General features: G+C 49.0%; 1 protein-coding gene across 1 annotated transcript in view; it reads left to right on the top strand.

Moving 5' to 3' along the window:
- HDGF (heparin binding growth factor) overlaps window positions 1–25886 on the top strand; it is a 273077-nt gene that overhangs the window by 203771 nt on the left and 43420 nt on the right. Inside the window, exon 4 of the mRNA XM_069604603.1 lies at window positions 5208–5390. Within this exon, the coding sequence (XP_069460704.1) occupies window positions 5208–5390 (183 nt within the window). The remainder of the gene's footprint in view (window positions 1–5207; window positions 5391–25886) is intronic.

Consider the following 25886-nt stretch of genomic DNA (forward strand, 5'->3'; position numbering starts at 1 on the left):
AGAGGTCAGATTTTGATCTTGACCCTGTTGAGCCTACTGGGGCTCCTGTCTTTTCAGGGGATAGCCAACTGGAAGAGTTGAGACAAACACTTCATGACGCTAGTGGCCTCAACACTTCTCTGTAAGTGGAATTTGGGAGGCCTGAGCCTGGGGCTTATGTTGAGTCCTACAGGAGGCTCATGGCTAGGGTCTTGGCAGTATCTGGGCTGGTCCAGTCCTCCTGAAGATTTTGTGCAAGATAATCTTACGGACATTTTAGATCAAGGTCCGTCCTCTGACCCGGTGTTAGGTTTTCATCTAACCGCACAGAAAAAGGTGTTGGCTGCTTGGCAGTCACCAGAATCTTTTCCGGCTGTTAACAAATCATTAACCAAGAAATACCGCCCTTCCGGTAGCGACCCCAGCTATCTATCCACTCAACCAACTCCCTAGAGCTTGGTGGTTCAGGTGGCTACGGCCACCTCAAGGCAGGCGGTGTACCCTACCATCCCTCCTGATGGGGACGACAAACTCTTCGACGGTTGGGCACGCAAGGTGTTTTCTGCGGGGAGTATGGTGCTGAAATCGGCCAACGTCACTTGTGCCTTGGCAAGATTTTCACACTCGGGCCTCAAAAGCTGTGGCAAAAGTGCAGCCGTGCGTCAACCTCTGCCTTTCCGTCCTAGGGGACAGCAGTGGGGGTTGGGGGGTTTTCTTTTTTGTTGCTACTCCTTTGGTAGAACGAGAGGAGCCGCCAGTCAAAGGGGTCAGTGTAAAAGTACCCGTGGTGGTCGGGGGGGGGGTGGGGGGGAATGGAGGTGCCAAAGCCGCTTGGGCAGATGCCTCTTTGCATTCAGGCACTGCTGCAGCCGCTCCAACAGTCATGAGGCCATGTCCCATGGTTCGCCGGTTGGGGGCAGAATGTCTCAGTATCTCGAAGAGTGGCGAGCCATTACTTCGGATGCTTGGGTTCTGGATACAATAGCCCACGGCTACTGCCTTCCCTTCCTAAAGCGGCCTCACGACAATCCACCAGGGAATCTCTTTGAAGCTTCTGAATCCGCTCCTTGTGCAGGAGATCTTGACCCGGCTAGAGAAAGGCGCTATAGAACTGGTGCCTGTAGCGGAGAGGAACAAGGGTTGGTATTCCACTTTTTTTTTATCCCAAAGAAAGACTGGGGATTGAGACCCATCCTGGACTTGCATTGGTTGAACAGACCTCTCAGGAAGGACCAGTTCAAGATGGTCACTCTTTCTCAAGGCCTCCAGGCCCGTTAACTTCAGGATTGTTTGGTGTCTCTGGACCTTCAGGATGCTTACTTTCGCGTGCCGATTCATCCCAAGCACAAAGTTCCTGAGGTCTGTGGCTGGTGACTCGCACTCAGTTTCGGGTGCTGCCATTCAGCTTGACTTCGCCCCAAGGGTCTTCACCAATCTAATGGTGGTGGTGGCAGCGTATTTCAGGAGAGGGGGGGTGGTTCTCATCTACCCCTACCGGGAAGACCATGCGCATTCTCCTGAGCAAACATTGGATCACCTCAGTCTCACTTGCCGCTCCCTCCACTGGCTGGGCTTATCCCTCAATTTCAAAAAGTTGCATCTGACACCTCCCCAACAGCTCCAGTACATCGGGCTGTGTTGGACATGTCCTTGGAGTGCTTGCCTCCCACGGTGAGGGCTTATCACATTGTGCAGATGATGGACAAGTTTCAACATGCCCAGAGTCTCCCGGTTTCGAATTCTAAAGGTTGCTCAGCCTCAATGCAGCCTGCATTTTTCTGGTGCCAGAGATCAGGCTGAAGTTGAGATGCCTGCAATGGGTCCTCAAGATGTGTGACCCAGTTCAAATTCCACTCTAGGTCTCACAGGATCTTCTGTGGTGGGCCAACGAAGGGAACCTGATGAAGGGGAGCCGTTTTGGCAACCATGGCCGGAGAGGACTGTAGTGACGGATGCTTCCCTCACAGGATGGGGCGCTCATGCCAACGACTTGACCGCCAGCGGTTGTTGGTCTCCATCGGAGTCCAAACTCCACATCAACTTGTTATAGCTGAGGGCCATCAGGCTAGCCCTGAAGGCTTTTCTTCTGTCTGTGTGGGGCAAGTGTGTCCTGATCGGGACAGTGTGGCACCATGCAATACCTCAACAAAAAAGGGGGGGGGTAGGGTCACTTCCGTTGTGCAGAGGTAATGTAGCTCTGGTTCTGGCCCATCCAGCAGGGAATTGCGCTCTTCAGTTCATCTGGCCGGAGACGAAAATGCGGCTGCGGGCGCTCTGAGCAGGCAGAGCGCGAGCTCTCACGACTGGGAGTTGGCTCAGGAATTCCTTCTGGAGATCTTCGGCCTTTGGGGAACCCCACAAGGGGAATCTCTTCACTACCAGTACCAACCAGAAGTGTGAGATTCTGCTCAAGAGAATTTACTCTGAGAGGAGCCTTAGGAGACACATTTGTAGTGGATTGGTCATTCCCACTGCTGTACGAGTTTCCTCCAGTCCCAGTCATTCCTCAAGTGTTAGGGAGGTACGGGTCCCACACGATCCTCAATACTCCAGATTGGGCCAGGAGAGCATGCTACCCGGACCTTCTAGACCTGTCCATCTGCCCTCCACGCTGTCTTCCCTAAAGAGAGGATCTGCTCTCGGAGGGGGGAGGGGGTAGGTTTTCCATCCAGAGGTCAGGACTCTCAACCTTCACGCGTGGTAGCTGAAAGGTTGAGATGTAAGGCTGGGACCTCTCGGATGATGTGATGGAGGTGTTGCTTTCAGCAAAGCGGCCGGCAACCAAATCCCTGTACCGTTGGCATATCTTTTGCGACCGTTGCAGAGGACAAAATGTTGATCCTTTTCAGTGTTCCATCCCTATGGTTTGTCTTTCTTGCTTTCATTGGCCCACAGGGGCCTTCGAGTAGATACCATTAAAGGTTACCTGGCGGCGCTGTCTATACTTAAGCGCTCGTCTGAAGTATGTTCTTACTTTAAGCTTCCTTTTGATCTCTCAATTTCTTAAAGGACTGACTAATGTTTTCCCGCCGTCTCCTTTCCAGGTGCTGGTTTGGGATTTGAATTAAGTTTTGAAATTTCTAATGGGTGCTCCATTTGAACCTTTGCACTCTTGTCCTTTGAGATTGTCCTTCAAGACAGTGTTCTTGGTTGCAGTTACTTCCTCTTGCAGAGTGAGTGAATTGCAGGCACTTTCATCTAAGCCGCCCTTTACTGTGTTCCACAAGGACTGGGTTGTACTAAGGGTACGTCCTTCCTTTCTACCTAAGGTACGATCTGATTTTCATTTGAGCCAGAAAGTGGTACTTCCTCCTCTTCCTGGTAAGGAAGAGGAGCGACTCCATAGGTTGGATCCTAGGAGAGCTCTGAGCTTTTATCTTTCCAGGATATCCAGGGTCAGAGTGGACGATCAACTCTTTGTGGGATATGCTGGACACCAAACAGACCTTGTCTAGGTGGATTGTCCTCACCATTACTGTGTGTTACCGATTGGTGGGTATGGACCCTCCTGAAGGGTTGCAAGCTCATTCCACTAGGGGCGTGACTACCTCCACAGACCTCCAATGTGGAGTTCCTGTTAGGAATATTTGTGATGTGGCCACATGGGCTTCTATCCACACCTTTGTTAAACATTACTCCCTGGATACTATCCATGGTCAAGATGTTGCTTTTGGTAAGGCGGTTATTTATTCTGCCATCTGATTGGGTACTCTAAATTCTTTTCCCTCCATTTTCTGGTACTGCTTTGGGAGTCTGTCAAAGATGTGGAATACGTTGGAGGACACAATCTATAGTTACTCACCAACTGGTAACGTTCTTTCGATTGGAAGTTCCTCCAACGTATTCCACATCACCCTCCCATCCTGCCCGCCCCTCTGTAGAATTTTCCTATGCGATTGCAACTTACGATTCCGCAAGACTTGTGTAGTGATGCAAGCATTGGACTGGTGCCACACGTTCTGGGGGGGGAAAAAACATAAACTGAGGCTTCGGGCGCTGTGCGTCCTACTTACAACATCCGATGACGACATCCTCGACGGAGGCCTTCGAGGGACATCGACCCGACGCCATCGACACAGGACGCCCTCTGTCGACAAAGTTTTCGAAGTACACAGCTGTGGACATTACATGTCAAAAATGAGGAATACGTTGGATCCAATCGAAAGAAGGTTATCAGTTGGTAAGTAACTTGTTCTTCTCAAGCATTGTTCTGTATTCACATGCAAACACTCCCTTCTGCGACTCTTCTTGGTCATACTGACACTTTATGTGCTACCAAATCTGAAGATCGCTGCCATAGGGAGTGGGCAGTTATTGGCTGGGGCAGTATGACCCAGAGTTCAGTCATTGCTTTATAGGAAATTGTAATAAAGTGAAACTAATTTTCTTTACCGAGGATTCCCGGCCTGACAGACTATTCATGAACATGTGAATCCATGCCAGACCCTTGCTGGAGAAAGAGCTATAGGTAAGTAACTTGTTCCGTCTGGTTGCATGGAGTGGCTTTTTTTATCCAATTTTTACAAAAATCTTGTTTCTGCTGATGACATTTTGCTTCACTTTCTCTTCACTGAAGGGGTTTCTCTGTGAAGAGAAAAATGACAGTCTGCAGAAACAAGATTTTAGTGATAATGGATAACAAAATTTGAAAATTGAGCTCCAGGGAATGTGTTCAGGGATCCACTCCATGCAAGCAGATATATTGCTTCACCCTGGGTTTCTTTCTTTTTAATAACTGGTCCCACCTAGTCGCCCTCCACTGCAACTTTATCACATTCTCTAAAGAGAATTATGTAGTATTATGCCTGCTACAAGACCTCATGAGCAGATGGATGGCAGGGTTTTCAAATGTACACGTTGAGAACATTGCTTTTTATGGAGGTTTTCCAAAAAAATAATGAAACCTGTCTTATTTTAATGTATTGACTTTGTTTTTGAAATTTGTTCTTGGTTCCTGATGGATCATTGGGGATAATCCTATTTTTGTAATGCATTAGTAGCGTGCCATGTTTAACACCTGTAGGAGGTATTGTAGAACTGTGGTGAGCCACCACCATTGAAGAGATGATGGCAATCCATTTGAAGAGTTGCTACTGTAGAAATATGCAGTTTAATAGTAAGCTGCTGCTTGTGGTGATGGGGCTGTTGGTTATTTCCCAACTGTGCTAAAGTAAGGCAGTTCTTTTTGTGCTCTATTTGAGTTGCTGCTTTGACTATATTTTTGACAGCCACCTAAGAAGAAAAGAACCAAAGAGGTAGATGCTGACTGTGATGCAGAGGCAGAAGGAGATGGAGAAAAGAAAGGAAATGCAGAAGGAAGCAGTGATGAAGAAGGAACATTGATTATTGATGAGCAGTCCAAGGAAAAAAACGAAAAGGCTGGTATTAAAAGAAAAGCAGATACATTGGAGGTAATTTGTGATTTTAAAATTGAGAAATTAAAACTCCACTCTTATTCACCAGAATAATTTGACATCAGTATATGCCATAACTGTTTGGCTAATGAATCTGGTATAAATTGACTTGCTCTGCTTAATCCTGCCCTCTAGTCGTTGGGTCCGTAATTATGTGCACAATTTTTGTCTTAAAATGCAAGCACTGGCAAAACAAATATCTAGCTATTCTCTGGTGAAGATGTTCAGTGCCCTCACATGGAGGGAGATGACAGGCAGATTGAGTGGAAAATGACACAGCTATATAGGGCAGTGGGTTCGGGGGGGGGGGGGTGAAGTGTGGTAGAGTAGCACTGCAGGTATGGGAATACATATTGATGCAGATGCATGAGGCGTAAGTGGGATGAGTTCTAGTTGAGAAGGATTTCTTGAATACCATTTCAAATGTGAAATTTTTTGCAACGGGCCAATTCTTCTGAGAAGACGAGGCTAAATGGGGAAGAGTCAATTGCATGTCCATTGTGGCAGTCTGTCTTTAATTAGTGCGCTGTGATTGTTAAAATGATGGCAGCACTGCATGCAGAAGTTAAATATTACAAGCTTGTACAAATGAGACTGTTTGGGGCCTGGTGGATTTCTGGGGGAGAACGTGGGGGGAGGTCCCTCTGCCCGAGGAATCCTCCCAGGATTCTAGCAGAGGTTTTGGGGAAGTGCACCATGATCCGGTCTGGCAGTCACCTCCAGAAGGATGTGCTGCAGGTGGCGCAGGTGGTCTGGGGAAAGCCCAGGGCCAATGCCCGGATGAACAAGAAGTTGGACAGCAGTTTCAGGCTGGTGGATGGGGAGGCAATCCTCCTTGCCGCCCACCTGCAGCCCTATTCCTCTGTGGTGGCTGCAACCTCATTATATTCTAAATCGTCATCTTCCTCCATGGGAGCCGCCTCCCGTTGTTCCTCCAAGGAGCACACGTCCTTGAGAAAGTGCTGTTACTATAAGGACTGCATATGCGGCTGGCAAACGCGGACGCTCTTGGCTGCGGCCCCAAGAAGCTGTGGCGGGAGCTTGGGAATTTCTGCCCAACTCCCTTCCTTCAAGGCCGGTCTGGCAGATCCCTGGCCATTGCGCCGGACCTCATGGTGTCTTTGGTCTCCCACATAGGTCTTTACCTGAGGGTTGAGATGAGGACGGTGTGGATGCACGCCAGTTTCCTTCTGACATGCAGGAGCGGATCCTAGATCTGCCCTTTTCCTTCGTCCATGGATGACAAATTGACCAAGAGAACTGCCACCCAAACCGCCAGGTCCTTGGCCATCCTGACAAAGCGAGGTCAGACATCCTTCCCTCAATCCCAGGGTGGGACAGAATTCAAACCCTGAACTTTCTCTGGCTTTAAGGGGTTCCGAGACAACCGTACGTTTACGCCTGACAGGTCACCCAGCCACAACAGAAGAAACCAGCAGACGTGGAACAGGTTTTTCCTCTCTCCCTCTCCTTCCCCCTCCTACGACACCAAGAAGCAGTGATGTCAGGGGAACACAGCTTGCCTGTGGAGGGGGGGGGGCATTTGGCTCTGTTCCAGGACACCTGGAAGTGTCTTTTCAGCAACCTGTGGATCCTTTCTGTAGTCTCCACAGGGTTCAGTCTTTATCTGCCTCCACCATCCTCTCCCTCTGTCAGATTGGGTAACCAGCTCTTTTACAGGAGGTCCTTTGGCTCTTGAAGGTGAAGCCGGTTAATCTGGTTCCTTTTGTAGACTCGGGCTTCGGTTACTATTCCTGAACTTTTGCAGTAACCAAGAAAAACCAGGCTGGCCTGAGGGTAGTCCTGGACCTGTTTTTGCTAATCCTTTCTCTACCGCTGGAACGCTTCCAGATTACTCCTGCGCACATAGAAACTGTGTGCAGGGGACTGAATGTGTCCGCTGGAGCTCAAAGATGCGAACCTGCATGTACCCATATATCCATCTCAGCAGAAGTTTCTGGGGTTCATGTTTGTTGTACAACTTCCAGTACTAAGTGCTGCCCTTCGGCCTGAACTCTGTCCATCGTGTCTTTACGAAGTTGATCAATGCAGTGGCAGACCTTCTCCACTTGGATGGCCATCATATCTGGACGACTGGTTGGTGAAGGCGGGGTCACCCGAAGGGGTGGTGCACTCCTGTCACAGATTACTGGATACCCTTCAGCTGGGGTTTTCCCTCAACCTGAGGAAATGGCAGTTATGCCCGTCCCAGGATCTTGTCTTCCTAGGGGCATGTTGGAACACTAGCTTTCAGTGGGTGTTCCCCATATCTGCAAGGCTTATGTCCATCTGGAAGGCGGTGGGGCACTTTTTTGGCAAACTCGACCACCTTGGCATGATGGTTCCAGCACATTCTGGGCCTGTTGGCCTCCTTCGTGCTAACTGTACAGCGCACCCATCTCGAGATGAGGTGCCTCCAGCTCCACCTCGTGGACAATTGGGATCGGGAGACTGGGTCCTTATGCCCGATCTTCGCTGGTTGGTGGCAGTGTTTCCATGGGAGCCCCCCTTCACCCGGCCGGCGCCTACCCTGGTGGTGACTGACTCCTCCCTTTCAGGCCGGGGGGGTGCTATTATGGAGGGCTACGCGATTAATGGGGCATGGTCCAGGACGGAAGCCTTCCTACATATCAATCTCCTCACGGCAGTGGGCCTGGCCGTAAAGGTGTTTTTTGCTCCTAATGGGGGACAAGTCTGCTTTGTTCAGGACGGACAATTCTACTATGTTTTACCTGAACAAGCAGGGGTAAACCCTCCCCCCTTGCCTCTCCCCTGCCCCTTTGCATGGTGGCGGTTTCGATCTGGGAATGGGCCTTTATGCAGAGGATTTGGATTTTGGCAGTTCACCTGCCATGGGTCAGCAATACAGAAGCTGATTAACTGAGTTGCAAAACAACTCCTTGTTGCCCCTGTTCCTTCGTTGGGGGGGAGGAGGTGGGGTGTTACACAGACCTGTACTTGTTGGTATCACCGATGAATGTGAAGTGCCCCCTGTTTGCCTCATAGAAGGTTGTGGTCGGGGGGTCACTGGGAGATGCCTTCCAGATCTGCTGGCATGGCTGCAGGTATTACACTTTCCTACCCACCCCTCTGCTCCAGCGAACCCTCCGCAGTTTCTCGGGTTCCTTGGGCTGCAGCTTCATCCTGGTTGCCCCTACTGACCTCAAGATCCTGGTTTTTGGATATGTTGCAATTGGGCCCTGAGGGTCCCGCCCATCTTCCGATCCCCATCAGGGGTTCCAGACTCAGAAGGGCAGCGCAGTGGAAGATCTGGACCCAGCCGAACTGGGCCTGGTTCCTGATCAGCTGGGGCTTCAGCATGCTGAATTTTTGGATGACAACTGGAACATCATTCCGCAGGCCCTTAGACTTGGTCCCATTATATGAGTAAATGGACTAGGTTTTACCATTGGGCTCTGGACCCTGTCCTCTGGATGTTGTACTGGCCTGTTCAGCACACCTGACCTGTTCTGGAATTCAGGTGGATACTTGCCGCACTTATCTGCCAGCCCTCAGTGTTTACAGGCTTGTTTTTGGCAGCCAACCCAGTGGTTAAGGCCCACTTAAAGGGTTGTCTAGGCTTTTTCCTCCAGTGCATAGGCTACATCCGATCTGGGACCTTAATGTGTTTCTTGTAGCCTTGCAACGCAAATGTTTTAAGCCTATGGCCTCTGTAGGCATCCACTTAGTGATGGTAAAGACTGTATAATTGGTGGCTCTTAACCTCTGAGTGCAGGATTAGGTGTTGTCTTGTGCATGCCCTTCATCACATTTCACAATGACAAGGTCATCTTGCGCACTCACCCAAACTTCTTGCCCAAGGTTGTCTCTCCGTTCCATCTGAATCAAGAGATCTGCCTGCCGGTGTTCTTCCTGAACCCCTAGTCGGAGGCAGAAAGGGCCTTGCATTCTTTGGACCTCTAGGGTGTTCAAGTTTTCTCTTTGACAAAATCCTTCAGGATGTCAAAGCATTTTGACTTTTGGGGGCTTCTCCCCCATCTCAGGCGTCTAAGGCCCTAATTGCCCGTTGAACAGTTAAGGCCATTTCCGAGATGTATACGGCCATGGGCAAACAAGTTCCTGAAGGGATTCATGCTCATGCGGTCAGAGCCATGGCCACAGCCGTCACATTTCATCAGCAAGGCGGCTACTTGGGTCACTCAGTCAGCCTTACTACTCACTAAACACCAGCTCCAGGCACGATGCAGACTTTGGTCAGGTGGTTCTGAAGAACCTTTTTGCTTATGACTAGATTTGAGGCAGGTTACCACAGCTACACCCTATGTTTTTCTTAGGTGGAATCACCCACACAGATGGAAGAAAGAGGGTGGGACCTAATTAAAGTACTCCTTGTCCCAAGCCACTCTTCCTCCACACGTGTGCTAGTATGCCAAGGGCTTAAAGTGTAGCCAGGTATCTAAGCGTCAGATGTGTTCAGAGGACTGAGGTGAGGCGCCAGGGCCTCAGCAGGGCGTTCCCGCGCCCAAAGCTACACCCCTGCATGATATACTAAATTTAAAGGGAAATCTCAATGTTTTGCTGCATAGTTCCAGTACCGTCCCCATGTTGGGGGACTCCCACAAGGATGGAGGAAATTGGACTATGGACTTTGGACTATGAGTACTGCAGTCACTTTTTTCCCCAGTGTCCGAAGGCCACATTTCAAAGGGGTAGGTGGTGGTGCAAAAGCAGGGTGGGATCCGCACGTCATTTCTGGTGGAGGGAGGAGGGGCTCAGAAGTGGAGATGTTCAAGGTTTTATTTTTTTTTCTGCATTTGCAGCGACTCTGGTTCTGGGCCATGTATGAACATCGTTCAGGACACTATGCTTAGGGGTGGGATTGGGGGAAGGGATGTGTTCTGTGGGCGGGGTGTTGCATGACAAGGGATATTCTATGCTGGTACAAATGTTTATTTTGATTTGTTTTGTCACAGTGGCACTGTCATTGTATGAGACTTGTGAATCTGAGGGGGAGACACAGGAATACTAAAGCTATTTGGAAGTTCACATTTTTTGTTTATTGCAATTTATTAGTTTAAATAGCTTTTTACAAACCATTAAAAAAAATCCCCAAGCACATCAGTTCCATTTTCATTGAAATCCATCAAAAACATATCCAAATCATTGTAGACATAGCATTTCCCGCACATCAGGACCTTATTGTATCTCATACCTTCGCCAGGTGTAGTATTGCAAAAACCTGCAGGAAACATTCCCTGCTCATTAGACTCCACCACTCGTCCCGTGTTAGTCGTTGCCTCATTCAGCTAACCTCCAAGTACGCTGGTTCTTACATCAATGAAATGTCTACAAGATAGAACAAAATGGCAAGTAGTCTCCACAGAATCGTACCAAAATGTTGCCCTCACAATTCCGACGGCCGAAAATGCTTATTTTGTTTTTTTGGACACCCCTTAGACCACATATATATGTGTAGGGGGTAATGGAATATAATATGGGGGGGCTGCAGTGGTCTCCCCCCCCCCCCCGCATATATGTGGTGTAAAGGGGTTTTAAAGATAAGTAGGCATTTTCGGCCATCACAGTATTCACATAGAACAGTCTCCACCAATCCCTCAGTTTTACAAAACCGCCAGATCGCTCATTTGCTGTCTGCACCTGCTCTAGCGGCCAAAACCTCCACAGACGGATAAAAGTAAAATCTTAGCCTCATGAAGTGAGATCGAAGTGGGAGCTAATTGGAAATTTGACAAGATATTTGGGGAGCGTACCAGCGGCCCTTGGCTCAAGCTTTAAATTATAGGGAAACTTGTATTTGCTAGCCTTCTCCATTGACTCAATCCAATCCGCTCTCCATATGTTTTTCTTAACCTTCATTGCATTTCACCTCAGATCTTCTACAGATGCCAAGGCTTTTTCAAGTGGCTCTTCACATTGCAATTTCCATTTCCTCAGGGCCATTGATTTTCCGGAGTTCATTTCATCTCTCAGTTTAAGTATCTTGTGTGGATTTTACAAGACGCATTTCCTGAATAGTGAGACTTTCACTCTACCCCTCAATGAGGTCAACCCCAGTTCCCGCCGGATTTTCTGAATAGGCGTGGACTTTGGAAGGCCCAAAACCTTTTTCCAAAACAGGCCTTCAATCGCAGGCCACATCATTTTCGGGACAAAAAACAAGGCTTCATAGCTGAATGCTAGCACTGCTGTTATCTTTAGATTCTAAAAAAATGTATTTAGGGTTTGATTGAAAACCTATAGTAGTTTTTCTTTAGTATTCCAGCTTGGGCTGCCAGTCTATTATCCTTTACTCACAGCAATTCCACAGATTGTCTGCCTTGCCTGTATTAATAGAAGCACCCAGGTACTTAAATGATATACCACTTCTACTTGGCCTTGCCCAATATACCATCGGGATCGCCTTCTAGATTTAGATTAAGGCTTCTCCAGATCAGAATTTTAGTTGTGTCTAGGTTTATTGTCCGCCCGTTCTTGTAACACACTTCTAGCTTTCCCAACAGCCGCTGAAGTCCTATTTGAGCCTGATCCAGAAGTACCAGCCCATCGGCATCTAAAATGTGGCCCACTGGGGTCCCATTAAGTTTCGGAGGGAATGCAATTGCCTTGTCCAGAGTCATGGCCAAATCTGAGATGGATTGGTTGTACAGGGTGGGTGTCATTGGGCACCCCTGCTTTAGGCCTTTCCAGGTCTGATTTGCCTCAGTTAGGAGGCGCGTCATGTTCAGTCTTGCACTCGGGGTGGTTTCTGTGTGCAGGTCTCGTATTTGTTCTATTAGGTCGTCGAGACACCCCCACTGCTGCAGTTTGGACCAATGTTTTGCTCCATTAACACTGTCAAATGCCTGGACAAAATTCTCAAAGGCCTCAAATCTTTCCTTTACCCTCTAATGCCCTTCCTTTGAGGATAGAGAGCATGGCAGCAGTACCCAGGCCCTTCATGAAACCAGTCTGATAAGGATCCCGGCAACCAGCTTCAGACAATCATTCAGCCTCCTCAAAAGACAGCTACCATAGATTTTCCCACGACATCCAAGAGGGCAATAGGGCGATAGTTACCCGGATCGTCCCTACTTCCCCTTAAATATAGGGACCACCACAGCTCGCACCCATGATGGTGGAAGGGACCAGTCTCTCGTTATCCTATCAGCATTACATTTGTTAGCCCATCTGGGCCTGGGGCTCGCAATGTGCTAAGTTTTTTTTTTTTTTTTATTTGATCTATTAAGTCACCAGTTCTGTGCTATTAACCAATCAATGTGGGGTCGTAAACCCCTCCCTTCCTCTTCCCTTCAGTAAGAGGTTGTAGACTCCTCCCATCTTCCTCTTCATTCCCTGTTGAATATAGGCTTCTAAAGGCTCACCCACGCGGTCTGACATACTACATAAGCCTGATGGGCATCCTGTGTCTCATAGCAAGATGTGATTAGCTTCCATGTATCGGCCATATTTTTTTTGCAGCTCACTCAGCCAGTTTTTATAGGTGTTTTTTTTTAGCCTGTGACCTTCGAATCCTGCTTGGTCGCCACCACAGTGGTTCACCTCCCTCAAAGCTTTTTTTGGATCTTTTTCCCCCCAAAAAATGATGGTCGAAAGGTTTTGAATGAATTAATCTGAACCACTGGCATTGCTCTGGGCAACCTTCCACACTACTGTTTTTAGCCCTTCTGCGCCATTGCAAAAGGGGTCCAGCCATATGCAGATCAGTTAGGTACTGCCACTAATGGGAGCAGCCATGGAAGCAGCCCTGCCCTAACTGCTAGGCCAGGTCCCCTCTGCACAGAAACGCAAGTAACCCCACACATGTTTCGGCAGCTTGGTACCTTATGGCGCAGTGAGCAAGGGACCCACGTCTTTTTCCCCATAATGATCTTATTGTGTACATGGCAATGCTTTACCTGAATAGGACCAAAGGCAAAACCTTAAACCATAAAGGACTGGCGCATTGGCAAATAGTCTAATGGCGAGTTTGACAGTCTCCATCGTCACACTTCCCACTCCTGTGTAACAGCCTATAAGCAGCCTCTGTTTCGCTCTAAACATTCTAAGCCTACATCCCCATTTGCTGTATCCACTTTCCCTCAACCCTCACCACCTCCCACCATTGCACCTTCAGTAAATTATGGTGGTTAGCAGTACATGATACCACCTCAAAGTCCTTCACTCTTAGAAACAAGTCAAATGTTGCAAATACATAGTCAATGACAGCTGTTTCCCTCTTGACCATGTTGGCATACACGGCATATCTCCTGGAAAGGAAGTCTCTTGAGCTCATTAATCTGGACCAAGATAGCCGCCTTTTCTCAGATTACGATTTGTTTGCTTTCTTTATCCACTAGATTTATTGCCACTAGCAGTACATGCCCCATCTAGCAGTAGCGAGGCCTGACCCACAAATTCCTCGCTATTCATAACTTTAGGTTTCCAGTACATATTTAATGACCGTGACCACCCTTTAGCCTTTTCCGTACCCTTGCCAGTTTTTAAAGGATTCCATTGCACAGATAAACTTTGAATTAACAGGTTAAATTTACTGCTTTTTTTTACAACTAGACCCGGGCTGTTTCCAACTAACATCAGTAATCGTGGGATAAAAGGCAGGCCCACAGCCAGGTTTACTGGATTAATTGTAACCATGAAACCATCTAGGACTCGTGCACTTCTCAGCCACGTTTCCTGCAAGAAAATATCAAAGCTGTCCAGGTTTATGTCCCCTTCATTGAAAAGATGCGTGAATCCCCTTGTGTTCCGGGATGCCAGGCCACCGACTGGAATCTCCCTTCCCAGTTTGCTATTGTATACAGGACAGTTGGTGAGGACCATGGGAGATTATTTCTTGTTTCTTGTAGAAAACTGCAGGAGAGCAGTTATCTAGCTGATCTCCTACAAAGCTTGGGACACTACTGACTTCTCCTGGATTTAGAAGGTGCTTTTTCCAATGGGCCCTGTAGGCGTGCAAGCCACCATGGTCTCCCTTTGTCTCCTGAGGTGAACTAGAACAAACTTCTTCCCAGACACCTCCATTTACTAGGGCCTTAATTGAAGGGAGATTGTCCAGCAATTCCTGATCTCCCGATACTGGAGTCAAATCAAAGCCCAGTATGCAAAGGCTCAAGCTTGCCGCCAGTTAAGTGTTTCACCACAGCCGACTGGATGTGAAGAAACACTACGTCCATTCGTACTTTGTCCACAAATTCAATTACCTGGAGATCCTCAAAGTACTTTTTGCAGGCTCAGGAGGCAATTGAGCAGAGCCATGACATTCCTCCTATTTAATATTCGGGCCTTGTTACGATCAAGGAGTCTTTCCAATCGTGCCTATCTTTTAAATGCCAAATCGATTGAGCTCTGATTTCAGGACCCAGACCCAATTTTGCCTACACCCTCCATGCTAGTATGTTTTCTTTGAAGCACCTTTCATATTGACTGCCTTCAACTGGCAGAGCTGTTTGTGAAAATTGAGTTTCCAATTTTTTGGTGTTGGTCTTTGCCCAACCTTCCGATACGGGGACCTCAGTAATGTCTTCTAGGGCCCTTCTCCCAGGACCCAATACTTAGGGTAGCATATTATGCCATTTCTGGGATATTCCTTGTCCCTCTATTCCATGCAGGGCAAAGATGGAATTTCCAGTATTCAAATGTTCCTCTTTGTCGGGAACTGATCTTAATCCAGGGATAGCAGGGTCCACAGGATCAACACTCATGGTTGAATCTCTGGAAACGGGCCCCTCCCTGACTAATCGCTGTGGACTCTCATCCTGTTACTCCAAGCTCATTGTGTAAGTTGATCAAATTATAGATCCCACATTTGAGTCTCAGAATTTCTCAGCAATGCCCCTTCCCGGTTGCATCGTTCAGCACATCTTCCTCTGCGATTGCATCCGTCTGGGCACTCACTTTCTCCATCCCTGGCCCTACATCCCTCAAACGTTCTCTGCTTGTTCCTTTAGTAAGATGGCGTAGGTTGACTGGTCAAACTGTAAAGCACCAGCATCTGAGTTTGACTTCCCTAACCGATTGGCTTTTTGCGTTCTAGACATCCGCTGCCTTTACTTTCCAGCCTTATTCTTCTGTCTCTGTGCGAATAATATACCCCCACTTAATCGTGACTCACGGCCTTAAACCTTTCTGAAGCATTCCCCACTTCCAGCGTGGTGAACTTAAGAATTCTTGGATCTTATATTTTGTTCCATTGACGATTTGCATATGGGTGTGATACTCTGCCAGTTGGGCCTCTTCCATTGAAGGAATTGCACAGTATTTCATGGGGATCTGAAAGGTAAGATTTGGAGCAGTACCCTTTGGGTGCACTACAACAACCTTGACCTCCTGGCAATAGGAACCCAACCTTTGGTATAAGTTGGTACTACACAGGTTGGTAATGTGGCTGAGCAGCCAGGCTTATCCTCAAGGTGTCAATGTGAGCAGTAGGGGAGGTACAGAGCTTCACAATGACAAGTGTCCAAATAAACACTTATACTGAAGGTTTCTTGATTAAACGATTATTAATTTGTCAGTTTGAATAGGCCGCCTTCAGAAGGGGCAATATAATAGCAACACACAAATACACTCCAAAATACACACTTAGTTTCTCTAAATCGGCCAATACCCATTTGGGATGGCACACACACTTCCTACACCTTCAGGTGACTTAAATAGGTAGACCTACAAAAACAGAAAAGAGCAGGGAAACTCTATACTCTGGACCAGAGCGTTATTGTACCACAGAAATCTGGAAAAATTTGTCCAGAGAGCAAGACTGTTGCTTACAAATTGTATCAATTTTATTTAGTCATGATACAGGAATTTGAAAAAAATATCAATAACACAGTGCTTTAACGAACATATTATTCCATATCACAACAATAGGAGTACATCTAAAACATGGCTAAAATTAGTCCATCATCCAGACCATTCATAGTGCAGCATTCAACGTGACAATCATCCAGACAACAATAGCTAAAAATGACAGTTAATTCATAATGGGGAGCGAGCACAATCCTCACAGCCCAGCTAATGATTTTAATGTTTTTTTGTTTTACAGAAGCAGAAAAACACACAATAGAAAAAATTATTAAAACAATCTATCACAAGGGCAGATCTAGAAATGAGCATGTAGTGTAGATCACATCCCTTGGGGACTAAACTCAACCGGTTTCGACGTGGTATGTCTATTGCACAATGTCTTCATCAGGAGGTATGGAACAGAAGACTGCAAGAGAAGAGCATTACTGCATAAATATGCGGCAGTGCCCCACCTCATGAAACAAACTGAATAATTTAAATAATGTACCCACTATGTGCCACCTATTTAAAACCAAGTGTAAAGAAAGGAAAATTAGGTGCTTGGAAAAATAGGTAAAATCAAGTGAACATCCCAGAAGCGGAGGTAAAAATAACTGCCCAAACACAAAGGTGCCCACTTCATACAGTATGCAGGAGCACTAATTTGAGAGACCATGGGAGAGCCAGAGGAAAGGAAGGCAGGTGTGCCAAGTCAGTGGGTGAGACTGAATTACCAGGGGGGTGAACGTCCCATATAGTGGTGGAATAGTAAGTAAAGGGCAAAAACTGACCTTGCACAGTCAGCCAGGCACTGGTACGATAAAGGAACAGAATGTCTTTGCTGAAGAGAGGGGCCCTGCCGGAGGCTAAGGCTGTCCATGGGCTGAAAAAGTAGGAATGGTACAATGAGGCCAAAAGGAAACCAGAGCAAGGGCCAGTCAATGTTAACTGGAACGAAAATCAATAATTACCTGTCAAGCCTGAAAAACTATGTATGGTGGTGCCCATCATAGTGGAGTCTGATGGAGGAAACTACTAGACACAGGATACGAACAAAGGGCTCTTTGTCGACTTGGCAAGCCTGGGAGAGCTGTGGATCAAATGATAATATAAAGCTGACTGTCACCACAAAGATAAGGTAAGTAGTGTACTGCTACAACAATTAGAGAGAGAGAGCGCGAACAATATCTCTTAAACGCGGCCACATGACACTGTTGTGGACTGAGAGGTGAATGTACAAGAGTGCCGAAAACGACACAACAATCAAATTGGTATACGTGAAACTAGAGCCATTGGGAAGAGATACGAGCGGGGTGCTGGGACCGTCCGTGACCAAGGCCAAGCGGCATGGTGGCTAAACGGTACAGCAAACACTACTGAAACCAAAATTAGTTTAATGAGGGCCAGAAGACCCGCATGGTTAATTAGCAGAGAACAACACGGCTGACCCAAAAGTTGGATAACGGAAGCTGACATGTATATGGTCGGCACCATAAGACACGCGGCCTAACTGGTGAAATGGGCACGGGGCAATAGGGTAAACCAACTAACCTTACTAGTAACAGGATGCGCTGGTATGAGGAATCAAGTGGCTGTGTGAATTGCCATCAGCCCACTAGCCTAGGACGGCACCGTCGCATCCTGCAAACACAGCCGTGCGCGTACTCCACTGAATGAAAACTCAGCGCGGTGTGGATCACATGACCAAGACGGGACACATAGGGAAGCTAAGTAGCGTAATCCCACGCAACCGTCACGTGCAAGCAACGGCCCGCCCGGCGTGAAGACATAGAGGACTAGTCCAAAGTCCCAATGAAGGAGACTGCTACAGCTGGAGAGATGAATGCGTGGAACCGGAAATGAAAACCAATGAATGAAATGAGAAAAGACCATCCTACAAGGCAAAGGTACCCATGCCCATAAGGTGATAAAAACAGCCACCACAATGTAGCCATTATATTGCACACACAACTTGAAAAGCATACTGCCCATATAGTGCAAGTAAGGTAGCTGTGTATAATGGAATTAAGCAATTGGGAATGGCAGCCTGTGTCTAAGGTGGAAAATATCGTCTGAAGCTGACATAACCAGGCTTGTACAGTAAAGCTAGATAATAGAGTCAAAAGCAGCCACATATTATAGGGCTATACCTGTGTGTAACCAAATCGCCAAACGCGCTAGCCATAGCAAAATGTGGACTATCCCAAGTTAAACTCGCATGTTTCCATGGAATTGAGCCCTTTTTGTAAGGTCCTAAGATTAAAAATCCACATTTGTTCTTTGTATGCCTGTTTGTTTGTGGTTTGTACAGAGCCATTGGCTGACATTTTCTCAAGACAGAACCATCTTAATGAGTCTGCGTCATGGCCCTTCTCTAAAAAATGGGTCACCATGGGGGCAGTAAGGCAACGCATCCTGATCTTGGAACGGTGTTCATTGATCCGTACATGTATTTCCCTGGAGGTCTTGCCTATGTAAAACAAGTTGCACGGGCATTGTATGGCCTACACCACATTCTTGCTTTTGCAAGTAGTAAAAGTACGGAGATCCCATTGTCTTCCTTCATTCACAAAGTATGTGGTTTTTTTTAGAAAATCTACAGGCCATGCACGTAGTACAGGGATAGTGCCCTACCACAGGTTGTAAGTTGACGTCCCTAACCACATGATGTTGATGTGGCAATCTATTGGCTCGAGTGAGCTTCTGAGCCAAACTTCGCCTTTCTAAATGCAAACCGGGGCTTTTTAAGGTCAAAATCCTCCAATTCTTGAGGATGATGCCCTTGATGGATCCACTAAACTTACAGAAAGTAGAGACGCAAACAATCTGTTCACTGTGTTTTTGGGTTGTGCAATGAGCAAAGCATCACGGTTGGTATAACGCACTCTTTTTCTAGAGTTTGTTTTTTGGGGTACCCACGGAGTTGCAACCTCGCTTGTAATGTCTGCATGCTTGTTGAACTGGGAAATGTTAGTACAATTACGCCATAACCGTAGGAACATGCCGTACGGTAAGTTGCGTAATAGGCTCTTAGGGTGTTGACTCTTAAATTGCCAGGTGGTATTACGTTCAGTGGGTTTTCTATGTAGTTCTGTGTGGAGGCAACCTTCCTCAGCATAGATGGATAGGTCGAGAAAGGCAATCCTGGAGTTTGAAAATTCAAAGGTGAATTTTAAGTTGGGAGTCCACCTGATTAAGCCAAGGCATAAATCGGTCCAGTGTAGCAAGATCTCCTTCCCAAAGCAGCAGAATATCATCTATGTACCGGCGGTACAATTTGATGCATTGGGCAAATGGGTTGGTAATGTTGTATGTGATTTTATTGAAACAGAAACATGCAGATGATGGCCAGGTTGGGGGCAAAGGTACAGCCCATAGCTGTACCCTTAGTTTGCAAATAAGTATCTTTAAACTTTATTAGACAGAACCAATTCTGCACAGTCAGTAAGAAATTCTGTGGGAACGGCATGAGGAAGGGGCCTTCTAGCTAGCATAATACGTAGACTGGAGACAGCTTTATCTTGGGGTATATTGGTGTAAAGCGCCTCAATGTCTAAAACAAAATTTAAGTAGAGGCGTCAAAAGGTCGTGCTTCGACCAAATTAATAACTTAAATAGGTAGAACACTGGACATTAATAGATCACTGGTACATTTAGAGCAATACTGAGATGAGTGTTAAAGTGAAGATAATTCAGAATAAAACAAGGTCCTACAAATATTCTGAAGCAGTTAAGTACTTTTGAACACACCCCCCAAATGCAAAGTAAATTAACCCTTTCCTGGAGGGAAAGTAAGACAGAAGCAGGTAAGAAGTCATTCAGGGAGCCAGGCCAGCCAATGTCAATTGGTCAAAAGTCTAGGTGAACTGAAGCACTTCTTGCAGTTAAGTAAGTCTTGCACAATGTTTTAAAGTCTTTGTAAAAAAAAGTAGGGTCACAAGCTGGGAGACTTATGAGAAGTAGAAGACGCAAGCAACTCTACAGAAGCAAACAAGACAAGTCTCAACTGAGATCAAGTAAGGCTACAACAAGAGGGAAATCCTCTCAAACATTACAGTACCTTTTGGTTAGAAGAAATGGTTCCAGCTGGCTTCTGTTCCTGTGCAGCTCTGTAGATACTGTTATTGGGCTTCAGTCGTAAGGACAAGAGGAATGGGACGGTCAGTGGCAGCAAAGGACAAACTTCTATTCAGCGAACTTCTGTGGTTTCAACTCCTTGCGTCTCAGCAAATAGCACGACCGCAGACTCTCGGATACCACTCTGGACTTTCCTCGCATCTGGGTCCAGCAGTCTGTTGAGGTAGCTCAGGCTTGGTCAGTCCTGCTTACTGGGAGTCCGGTCCGGATTATCTTCCACAAGCTCATGTCCGACTTAAGTGATGCACTCCGTTTGGTGTTCCTTTTTCTGGCACTTCGGTTCCACCAACAGTGGAAGTACAGCCAGCTCCGAGAGGATGTCAAAACGAGTTCACTTTGGAGTTGATCGGTCCCACCAACCCAAAGGGAGAAGTCGTCCTCGCAGGGCTTCTCTAGTCGAGGTGAATTCGGAGCATCAGCGCAGCAGCAGTGCTTCATTGGGCAAACCAATGGTCCAGGAGTTGCAGCAGGACTCTCTTCGAAGTTCTTCTTTGGATCCCTTCGTCCAGTGGTCAACTCTACGTCCAAGCCAAAAAGCCTCACCTTTTATGCAGGTTTCTCCTATTCATTCCAGCCTCCGTCAACCACACAGCAGGGTGGCTGTCCTTGCTGGACAGCCAGCTGGACAATCAACTTTGGGTGCATTCCTGTAACCAAGGGGATTACGCACAGAGGTTCTGGCACCTCCCTCACTTCCTGCCCCTGCCAGACATACTGGAGCCACTCGTGAATCCCGCCAAAAACAAAACCAAGGGACCAAACCTAGTTTGGCGCGCATAATCAATCTCAAGAAGGACCTTTCCAGCAAGAAATGGCAACAAAAGACCTGGGCCATTTTGACAAAATTGCCACCCCCGCAGTAAAAACACGCAATGGTAGTAAAAAGTAAACCACTGCCACCAGCCATTCATTTTGTAGAAACGGTAACATAAAAATGTTACGTGAGAAGCTAGACAAAGGGATACTAAGTAATCCCTCCAGATCCCTATGGTAAGATGGTGTGTGCTGGGTCTAGACATTTACAAAATGTAAGTAAAGTCAATTTCACTTCACTGCTCTTCGAAACAGTAGTTTCATCAAGAGAATATATTTAAACCTTTGGGAAACCTAAGACTTCCATGTGCCACTGCACTGAAGGTGCTGTGTCACAATGCAAAGATGCCTATGGAGTTTGGCAGACTCCAAAATCAAAAAGGAAGTGTTAAATCACAAAAAAAATACATGAGTGGGGGAAAAAGGTCTCGTTATCTCCAGATTAAAAAGTGCTGGGGGTCTTTAAGGTAGAGAGGAATTGGCACATTTCTGAGTATTCTCCCTAACAGGATTGTTGGTCCGGACAGTGTTCCCACTGACACGATTCGTTGTTCAAAGGTTTTCTAATGCACAGCTTGTTTTTGCACCCCGGGTCTCGGTTACGTCCTTTGATCCTCCATTATTCCACAATTCAGGGCCTGTGATAAAACCCTCAAACAGGACTATGCAGCATTGCTAGTAGTGTAGCCTGATATTTGAGGGTGTCATTAATTGACTCATACATTTTCAAAAAGGGGGCTACTGCCAGAGTTGACGGACCTTCCACTGCTAAAATCTGTTCCGGCATGATCTTTCATTGTGATGTTTTGAGTTTTGCTGGAGACTGCTTCCCCAATCCTGTTTTCTTGTTTTTATCCCTGTTGGGGATTGGGGGGGGGGATTCTTATCTGCTCGTTCATCTGCAGATCCTTGCCCATCATGCCGGGAGTTTGCGGGATGTCATGCCCCAACTCTCCTAATGTTTTATCTAGCTTCTCCAGCATGGGGTCTGGCATGGATTCACATGCTCATGAATATTCCCCGTCAGGCTGGGAATCCTCGGTAAAGAAAAAACCAGTATCAGTTTTGTTTCTGATCTGTCTTTCGTAGTAGTAACCAATCACTGATCTCTGCGTCATACTGACCACAGCCAATGACTGCCCTCTACCTAAGCCCGCCTCTCGCAGCCATCTTCAGATTTTTACCGCACGTTCATGTGTTGGGATCCTCGTGCTATTGCTCTCGAGCATTAGTGCTATTTTTTCACGTTTTTTCTCAAACTGTTTTTTCGGTCAAAAGAGCCTCAAGCTCCACCGACTCACCATCCGATCAACGGGGACCCGTGTCGGATTCGTCTACGCCCCTCAAGGGTGAAGATTCGTCGAGCTACGCTTTTGGAGGACTCCAGAAGTTTCTCGGGGCCCATCTCGGTCATGGCCCAGGAGAAGGGAAGCTCGACGCCCGGAAAGCTGTTCAGGGTCTGCCCTGGATGCCAGCTGCAGAATGTCTTTAAGGAAGACGAACACTCCTTTTGTCTTTACTGCCTACATGAAGACAAGACGCACGTGGAGAAGGACTGTGCGTTTTGCGGCAACATGTCGGAGAGGACCATGAAGGACCGCCATCAACGTCTCGCCAACTGGCTGGAAGGGAAGAGCCCGTCCGGCGAGAAGAGGAGGAAGAAATCCGAGCGGTCTTCTAAGACCTTTGAGGACGCTCCGGCGACGGGGGTCCAACATAAGGCCAAGCACCGCGAGTCCGCTGGCACCGGGAGCGCCGAACGGTCGGGCTCTACGGGCGCCAGGCAGGGCGCACCCTCCCCGGCACCATCAACCACGAGCCAACGCTCTGGGTCGGGTAAGAGGAAGGCCGAGCACCCGGCGAAGCTCCTGGAGAGGCCCCGGTCGAGCTCAAAGGCGGAGGGGGAGCGAGGCAGTGTCCCCCCCCTCAAGGAGAAGGCGGTGAGCGCACCAAGGGTGGTGAAAGCCTTAATCCATCCAGCCAAGGCTTCTAAAGAGACAGTCGCGGCGGCCCTGGCTCAGCCTGTGGAGGCTACGCCTGTGGCGGCGACCTCGGGGCTCAGTCTCCCTGCCACTGCGGAGGGAGTCCTCTTTTATGCCCATTGACAGGACCCCTGTGAAACCTCCTCCGGAGAAGAAAAAGGGGGGGCAGGAGGTCGGCGTGGATTCGGCCTCAACCTCTGAGGAAGAACTGATCGAGGTCTTAAGCCATGGCGTTGGCGTGGAAGAAGACCAGCCCGTCGGGAGGGATCCCGACGCAGGAGATGACATCATCGAGGGTACCGACGGGGCCCTTGACCGCCCGTCGGATTCCCCTCTGCCAGTGCCGCAAGACAACTCGGCGGCCATTTTGTTGGCTATACAGTCCTTATGCTCGGAGATGAGGACGAGACTGACGTTACCAGTGGAGGAACCACTCCCGTTGGGGGACCCGGAACCAGGCCCTTCGGGCAGCCCCCCTCCTAAGAAAAGGATTCACCCTCCACCTCCTTTTCAGCCGTCGCGCCCCGTTCAGCCCTCCTCCCCGTCCACGACTCGAGGGGATGATATGGGGACTGACATGGCCGCCACGGGTACGGACGACGAGGTGTACGACGAGGATCTGCCGTCGTCTCCTCCCACACGGGCTTCCCCGCCCGACGAGATTGGATCTTTTCACTCCATGATCGCCAGGGCATCCGAGCTCTTCCAGCTCTGCCCTGAGGAGAAGGAAGGTTTCCTGTATCAGCGGCGCGAGGCCAAGAGGAAGACGGTCCTCGCGGTACCTCTACTGGACGATATTTGGGATGAGGGCCTCGCCCTCCTCAAGAACCCATCCACGACGCCGGCTAGAAGAGACCGGTACGAGAAGAAGTACCGGGTCCCGGACGCGGCCCCCTTGTGCCTCCGAGCACAGCCTACCCCGGACTCCTGTAGTCTCCGCGGCGGCCAGGAAGAAAGCGCGGGGGGGGTGCGGCCTCCACGTCGACTTCCCCGCCGGACGGCGAGGGAATGAAATTGGACACGATGGGGCGCAGGGTCATCTCGTCTGCAGCGACGACAATTAAGGTGGCTAACGCCTTGGCTATCGTAGCCCGGTACGACTGGGAGCTGTGGTACAAGCTGGCTCCCCTGCTGGACTTCCTACCGGACGACAAGAGAGCGGATGCCCTGGAGATCTTGCAGGAAGGTGAGGTGGCGTCGGACCACGCCATCACTATTGCGACGGACATCGCGGACACTGGATTTCGCCAGTTGGGCAACGGCGTGTGCCTTAGGTGGCGTGGATGGCTCAAGGCTACTGACTTCCGTCAAGACGTACAGACCAGAGTCCTGGACATGCCGTTCGATGGGAGCAACCTGTTTGGGAAAACAGTGGACGATTCCCTTCAAGCCATTAAAGCAGACACGGAGACGGCCCGGGCTCTCGGGGTTCTCCAGCAACGGCGGCCGCCCTTTCAGAGCGGCGGAGGCAAGGGCGCCTCCAAAGGTTCCGGCGGTGGATTTTCCACCTACCGTCAAGCGGCCCGTTCGTCGTCTCAGGAAGCTTACAGGGGACGAGGCAAGTCAGGCGGACCCCGCCGTCGTCGCCAAGGAGGTCAAGGCGGCAAAGCCTCGTCTAAGCTGGATTGAACCGGCCGTGGGGTCGGGCCCCCACCGAAGCATCCCGGTGGGAGGCCGGCTGGCGAGCTTCATCAGCGTGTGGGAGTCCATCTCCACCGACCGTTGGGTGCTGGACGCCCTAGCCCAGGGCCACGCGCTCGAGTTTCAAAGAAGGTGCCCGCGCGTCCCCCCTGTGGCCAGGAAAGAGCTTCACGTCCCTCAGCTTCTCCGGGAGGTAAGGGCGATGCTAAGGAAGGGCGCCATCGAACTCGTCCCAAAGAGGCTTCGGGGCTCCGGAGTTTACTCGAGATACTTCCTCGTGAAGAAGAAGACTGGGGGATGGCGCCCCATCCTGGACCTGCGACGTCTGAACAAGTTCATCAAGGCGCAAAATTTCCGGATGGTCACCCTCCAGCACGTCCTGGGTCAGCTGGAGGAAGGAGACTTCCTGTCGTCGTTGGATTTGGAGGATGCCTACTTCCATATTCCCATCCTAAAGGGGCACCGAAAATTCCTCAGGTTAGTGGTCCAAGGGTGTCACTATCAGTTCAGAGCCCTTCCCTTCGGTCTACGGTCGGCACCCAGGGTATTCACCAAGTGCCTTGCACCAGTGGCGGCGCAGCTGCGCCGAGAGGGGATCCACGTCTACCCCTACCTGGACGACTGGCTCATCCGAGCCAAGACGAGGGAGCTCGCCGTGGAGCACACGGCAAGGACCGTCCAACTTCTCACGGACCTGGGATTCTCCGTGAACTACGCCAAGTCCCACCTGGTACACGCGCAAGACGCACTGTTTCTGGGAGCGAAGCTCGACAGTGTCCCTTCTGGCCTCCCCGTCGGAGGAAAGGACCAGGGCCATCCTGAGCAAGGTACAGCGGAAGTTGGTTTCCCGACGCGGCCAAGGTGAGGTCCATCAAGTCCCTCCTCGGAATGATGTCTTCTTGCATCTACCTCATTCCCATGTGCAGGCTCCGGATGCGCCCGTTGCAGGAGTTCCTGGACGCGCGCTGGATCCAAACGACGGGCGGCTTTGAGGAGAGGATCACACTCGACGAGAGTTTCCGACGAGCGATCCGGTGGTGGGGCACCCGCGCGCATCTGACGGCGGGCATGGACTTCCAGACCCCAGGCCACCAGGAGACAGTGACCACGGATGCCTCCCTGGAAGGGTGGGGAGCGCACACCGAAAATCTGCACG

The sequence above is a fragment of the Ambystoma mexicanum genome, chromosome 1p (assembly GCF_040938575.1).
Source record: "Ambystoma mexicanum isolate Mex_15411 chromosome 1p, UKY_AmexF1_1, whole genome shotgun sequence".
Lineage (NCBI taxonomy): Eukaryota > Metazoa > Chordata > Amphibia > Caudata > Ambystomatidae > Ambystoma > Ambystoma mexicanum.